This window comes from Hippocampus guttulatus, chromosome 2 (genome assembly GCF_054856545.1).
Source record: "Hippocampus guttulatus isolate MCC_2025c chromosome 2, RoL_Hgut_1.0, whole genome shotgun sequence".
NCBI lineage: Eukaryota > Metazoa > Chordata > Actinopteri > Syngnathiformes > Syngnathidae > Hippocampus > Hippocampus guttulatus.
In genome coordinates, this window is record NC_141262.1 from 13,756,675 (window position 1) to 13,763,193 (window position 6,519).

At 45.0% G+C, this 6,519-nt stretch overlaps 2 protein-coding genes across 3 annotated transcripts; both read right to left on the bottom strand.

Moving 5' to 3' along the window:
• Positions 1-1,400: 1,400 nt before the first annotated feature.
• On the bottom strand, positions 1,401-2,886 carry LOC147208581 (heterogeneous nuclear ribonucleoprotein A0-like). The gene has a single exon (XM_086137664.1). The coding sequence runs from the start codon at positions 2,822-2,824 to the stop codon at positions 1,907-1,909; it is 918 nt and encodes a 305-aa protein (XP_085993790.1). The 5' UTR covers positions 2,825-2,886; the 3' UTR covers positions 1,401-1,906.
• A 713-nt stretch (positions 2,887-3,599) lies between these two features.
• LOC147208582 (heterogeneous nuclear ribonucleoprotein A0-like) lies at positions 3,600-6,187 on the bottom strand. Of its 2 annotated transcripts, XM_086137675.1 has the most exons (3): positions 5,097-6,187; positions 3,795-3,884; positions 3,600-3,680 (listed from the first exon to the last, which is right to left on the bottom strand). In XM_086137675.1, exon 1 carries the CDS (start codon positions 6,114-6,116, stop codon positions 5,223-5,225), a length of 894 nt encoding a protein of 297 aa, XP_085993801.1. In that variant the 5' UTR covers positions 6,117-6,187; the 3' UTR covers positions 3,600-3,680; positions 3,795-3,884; positions 5,097-5,222. The 2 variants fall into 2 exon arrangements, with proteins under 2 accessions (XP_085993801.1, XP_085993800.1); XM_086137674.1 differs by having other exon boundaries at positions 3,600-3,884.
• Between the last annotated feature and the right edge of the window lie 332 nt (positions 6,188-6,519).

A 6,519-nucleotide genomic window follows, 5' to 3' on the forward strand; every position in this document is an offset into this window, starting at 1 on the left:
TGCCTCATTTTGTTCTATTTCTCATTCTTTCGCTGAATTCCGTTAAACTGATGAAGTAAAATGAGTATATTAATTAGAATTACAAGAGTTACACCACATTTAGCGAAAAATACATTACAACCAAATTCGTAATTGGTAAACATAATGCACGTTAAATTAGAAGTTATTTATTTTAAGGATTTGGGTTGAGACACTAAAGTCACAAATTTTCGATGGCCAATGAAGCACCTGAAAATCATTTCGAGATGGAGAATTTACTCAATTTTAATGATTTGCATGCTGTTTAAATGTTGGCGAAAAGCCTTAATAAGTACCAAAATACTTTTGGAATATCTTCTTGAAGAACGAAAAACTATGTAGGACAGGTTTGTGCCCTAAACAATACATTTCCATGCAACTGTATAACTATAGTTGTATTAGCATGTGAAATAATTACATTGTCTATTTAACTCAATCACTGCCAGCCATTGTCAGAGACCTCCTTTAACCTCCCACGTGATTCGTGTACGTAAATACGCACCTCGAGTTGAATATCTGGATTCTTAAGAGGGAAATAGGAAATGTAGCATTTTGAACCTATAATTACTTATTTCTAGACAAATATAACATTTCGAATAACTGATTACTGTACTATTTGTATTTGAAATTTCGTATTTATTTTGTGAATTTTTTTCAGTGTTTTAATTCTTGAATGACAGTATTTAAAAAAAAAAATAATCTAATGACATTTTTTCATGATTTCTTGTGACACTGTAGCACCATGCTAAGTGCAATTTGCTTCCAGTTCAAATATCCCACTTTTGAGTACCGAAATAATTGGTATTTTGAAAAGACATTTGAAAGATTGATGGTCTTCCATGGTATAGTGAATGTTTCAATTACAGTATTTTGAGACAACAGCCCATTGAAAAGTGCAACTTCTTAAAATGTTGCTCTCAATTCAAACGATGGTTCAAAACACTTGGTGGCATTTCGATTTTACATAACTTTTTTTTGCTATGCAATGGCATTTAACTTTTGTTTTGTACTTATGTTGCGTTTAATTTAATCAAAGTCCAGTAAATTGCAGTGAAACAGAATTGCAACACCTGTCATTTAACCACTGAAAAAAATCTGTTTTGTTAAGGTTGGCCTTCTAGCCTAACACTTGATGTGTCTTGGTCGTAGTTGAAGAAATTTATCGCTACCTCTTACAGTCAAAAATCACCGCAAAAATAAACTGAGTAAAATTGGCCGTGGGGGGGGGGGGGGGGGGGGGGTTATTGAATCAATCTTTATTGGTACCAGCATCTCCATCTCAAAATGGCGACCGGTAAATAGGCAAATGCTACCCCCCTGCGCGGCAATTGTGAAATTGCACCCTTTAAAAATGGTAAAACTAAACATTTAAAAGACAGATGTATTTTCCGAACATTAAAAACTTTAATAAAACCAAACACATGGGTGTGCTAAACATTATTTCAGAACAGTTTTAATCTAAACAAACATGAAAAAAGGTTTGTACGCTTTTTGAGGGGAAAAGTCAGGCGATTCAATTCCCGCGCTGTCAACAAGTAGACTTAAAACCCTGAGAGAACTCAGGAACGAAACAAAAAGAACCAATCATCGACGCGGGAAAAGCAATGACAAACGTGTCCATACGCACACAGAGCGAATGACGTTTTTTCATCAATAATTCACAATTTTGTTGTCGTAGTAGTAGCGTCCGTGAGGAGGAACACGGGGGAGAGATCTTGGCGGGGATTAAAGGGGGTTGAGTCATTCATTCAGAAGAGGGGGATGGTCACTTCTCCCATACTCATGAGAGCAGACCCCCTACCCCCTCCATGGTTGTGTGTATTCAAGTTCTCTGGGGGCCTGGACCCCTCAGCCCCTTCCCGTGGCCGTATCAAAAGTGGAGGGAACTCTAATAGCCGCCTCCATAGCCTCCCCCTCGCCCGTAGCCGCCTCTGCTGTATGGGGCCCCGCTCCGGAATGAGGAGTAGTTGCCCCCCTTCATGGCTCCATAGCTGGAGTGCTGCTGTCCGTAGCCGTCGCCGAAGTCCCCGTTACTATACCCGCCACTCATGCCACTATCGTAATCGTCGTAACCGCCACCGTAGCCTCCAGCACTGTAGCTGCTGCCTCCGTAGCTGCCTCCGCCGAAGCCTCCTCCGCCGTAACTGCCACCACCTCCGTAGCTCCCGCCGTAACCGCCTGCCCCGTAGCCGCCACCTCTTCCTCCGCCGTAACTCGACATGCCTCTACCGCGACCACGGCCGCCGCCTCCGCCACCTCTACCTCCACCGGACATCTCCTGCTTGCTCATTGCCTTCTTCACCTCCACTTTGGTGCCGCTGATTGTGTGGAACTTTGTGAGCGCCGCTTTGGAGGCAGAGTCGTTATCCTCGAAGAAGACAAAGCCGAAGCCGCGCTTCCTGCCGGTCTGCTTGTCGGTGATGATCTCGGCCTTTTCCACCGGGCCGTATTGGGAGAAGTAATCGCTCAAGTTCTCAGCCTCCAGGTGGTCCTTGACGCCACCGACGAAGATCTTCTTCACGTTGGATGACGCGTCCGTGTTGCTGGCCTCCTCCCGGGCCACGGCCCACTTGAGCTCCACGTTGCGTCCGTCAACGACATGTGGCTTGGACGCCATTGCTGCATCGGCCTCCTCCGGCGTCGTGTAGGTTATGAAGCCGAAGCAGCGGGAGCGGCCTAGCATCTGGTTCATGACCACGACGCAGTCGCTGAGCGCGCCGAATTGCTCGAAATGACCGCGGAGGCCATCATCCGTCGTCTCCACGTTCAAACCTCCGACAAAAAGCTTTGTGAGTTTGGACGACATGACTACACTCGAGTTGCGGAAGGTGCGACACACCGTCCCTCTCCTTCTTCAATGAGCGAGGAGTAGGGCGGGCCGTTTGACTCGCTGTCTTTCAGAACGTTGCGGGCGCTGATTGGTCAGTTTGAAAACTGGTGACGCCCCCGCTGTGGGGATGAGCCAATCGCTTACTTGGCTTTACACTGAAGGAGCAAGTCTGTCTGTCTCTTCTGCTCGTTTTGCTGATTACAAAGAGTTTTGACTGTTATGATTTTCGGCAAGTTTGCGCCGTACAAATGTTGCTGTAGACTGGACTCTGCCTATCCACCCATCGCCCAAATCATTTAAGGAGGCACCCGCCCATCTTACATCAATACAGCCTGATTTCTTAACACAAGGGCAGATTCAAGTCTTCGGTCAGGATTTTTTAAAAAGTGTCTTTACTCAGAACAGAAATTTTATAAACAGGCAGTTGTTACAATGGACTTTGTGATTACTGTACATTTCCTTCTTGGATTGGATTAAACTTTGTCAAATGTACTGTATGTGAAACATACAGCACAGATGAAATTTCTTCCCCCTCTGGTATCTTGCCCTCACGTTTCATTTCCGCATTTGGATTGTGTATTAATGTATTCCAAGCTGTAGTGCACCCCATGAATGTCACAATAAGAAATGCAATACAGCTAAGATTATGCATCCATATAGACTTAGTTGTATGGATCTACATATAGCACACACCACTTTTAAAAGCAAACAAATAGCAGCCCCAGCCCCCCCATAAATAACTGACATTAAAGACATTGTATTGGTCATAATTTATTCAAAGAAAAATGTCAAAAAGTGAGTTATGATGTAGCATCTCCTTGAGCACCACAACCTGTAATAAAAACAATGCCAATTTGACATGATAAATGGTTTTAGCCAAACCGTTGTCTTTGATCTGCTTAAGTGCCACTGGTAGACAGAATCCCAAGTGGAAAACTGACTTCACCTGAGGAGAAGGCACCAAGCACCAGCCGGCTCATCCCTGCACCGGCACATTTGGGGTGTCTTCCTCCTTTGCCCAAGTTACTATTGCAACCTGGAGGGGAAAAAAACGAAAGAACTTGGGTGAGATTGTGTACAAATTGACAGTTCAACCAGCACGCCACCACTTGTTGCCATAGTTAATTTAAAATGGTGGAACATCACTTGGATCCCCTTCTCCCAAGTCATTTGGAACCTAATTAAGACCCCCCGATGGCTTTTTACACAAGGATTAGCTAGGATTAAAGATATAATATGGTTCCATACATGGTTGACCAACACAGAGATAAGACAGGTTGATTTTACATACCTAGTTGGCTGGATGTGGATATCCTAAAGAGATATTTCAGACTCCTATCACAACCGACCCCAGGTAATCAACAGGGTCCTGACGTAGCCTACAAACAAACTGCTACGGCTATTTTGGCTGGGATAGCCTACTGGAATACGTGTAAGAACACCTAAATGTAGGGATAATCAACAGGAATGAGCAAAAATGATAAGATGTGTCCACATAAGAGATAATATATTCATAAATGCGAGATAGTTCATAAATCACATAAGAAATACATGGTCAAACCCTACATAGCCTACATGCATTGGCTGTGGGCAGACTTGTGTATTCTTTTATACACCCACCTGACTGTTAAACTGTGAAAAGAGGCCCCATGTGTAACTACAAAGGTGACCTGTGAATAAACTTGATTAATAAGTAAAGTAAAACTAAGCTATGTGGTGTAACCTTTTATTTAAGAATGAACATACAGAGTTATGTGTCTTCAAACAATAATGTTTTTTCTCAAGAACATGAAAGTACAAAGCATACATTTGGATATTCCTCTACAGGCCGAGTGGGGAGTAATTACAAACTGACGCAAATTTGCCAAAACGCCAGTTAAGATGAAAGCGTGGTCTGTTTGGGCACAAGGAGGGGGAAACAAAAGCCAGTACGCCATCTTTACTTGGGGAAAACGTGAGTAGTCACAAAATGGCCTCGTGACAACAGCTACAAAAAAACAGATCAGAATTGACTCACGCCCCGTACACTGGAAAGAAAAATACATCTAAATTATTAAAATAAACATAATAAAACCAAGCCTACATTCAACTTTTAACAATGGATAACGCAAAATGGTCTAATTTGTTCAACGTCTACTACACGCGTGGGCAATGGTACATAAAATGTTTATAATCTGTTTTATTAAGTTGTATTTTAAGTGTCCTAATCTGTTTTAATCAGATTCCTTTTGGGAAGTGACCTTCCTACCTGTTTGGGGGCTTTGAGGTCTTCATTTTGTTTGTGGGGGTCGACCCCCGTTACCGAGTTTTGACTTTTGACGTCCAAATCCGGGGCTGGAGGTATAATCTGGTGGGGTATGGTCCGATGTCTGGTCTAGTAGCCGCCGTAGCCGCCCCTGGGGTAACCGCCACCTCCGCGTGTGTAGGGGGACGGATTCCGCTGGCCGCCGAACGGCCCCTTCATCGGACCGTAGCCAGAGGAGTGTTGGCCGTAGCTGCTGCCGAAGTCGCTGTAACCGTTGCCGCCACTGTAGCCACCGCCCTGGTCGCCGTAGCCACCCCCGTAATGTCCGCTGTAGCCCCCGTACCCTCCGCCGCTGTTGTAGCCTCCACCGCCATTTCCGTAGCTGTAGCTTCCGCCATAGTCTCTGCTGCCGTAGCCATTTTGATTCCCCCCCCTCATGCCTCGGCCTCCCCTTCCTCTCGGGGACATGCCGCTTCTGTTGGCCGACTGCATCTCCTGTTTGGTGAGGGCCTTCTTCACCTCCACTTTGTGTCCGTTGATGTTGTGAAACTTAATCACGACGGCCTTGTCGGCGGCGTCGTGGTCGGTGAAGTACACGAAGCCGAAGCCCCTTTTCTTCCCAGTGTCCTTCTCGGAGATTACCTCCGACTTCTCGATTTGGCCATACTGAGAGAAGTAGTCGTTGAGGTGATCCTCTTCGATGTCATCTTTCAGTCCGCCTACAAAGATTTTCTTCACTTTGGCGAGAGCTTCGGGTTTGTTGGCGTCCTCTCGCGACATGGCCCGCTTCACCTCGACTGTGTTGCCGTCGACGGTGTGCGGCCTTGCACCCATGGCGGCGTCGGCCTCCTCCGGCGTCGAGTAGGTAACGAAACCGAAGCAGCGGGAGCGTTGGAGCTGCTTGTTGACCACCACCACGCAGTCGGTGAGTGAGCCGAACTGCTCGAAGTGTTTGCGCAGGCCATCGTCGTCGGTGTCTACGTTGAGGCCGCCGACAAAGAGTTTACAAAGCTGGTCCGACATGTTTGAGATAGATTACTGATAGCACTAGAGACTTCTTAACCAGTGTGGTAAATTTCAAAATGGTGGTTATGCAAGCGACGCAGTTAGATTTATACTGAAGCACGTCACGTAGGCACCGCCCCTTTTTGGGTTAACCCCATTTTTTGGGGTGTTAAAGACAACGCATATCCTTTCAAAAATTTTGAAAGCTACCTTGATACATTTCCTTTATGACGAATTAAAATAAACCTCAAACATATCACGTTCTCAAAAGTCAATCGAAATTATGATTGATATATTGATAAACAATCAAAATATGAACTTCCCCTTTGTTCATTTTGACATCCAAGTCTGGCTTGATTTATGCTGGAACCCTCATTTGAAATTTTAACCCAGGCTTTAAAACCATAACTTCAGGCTCCAA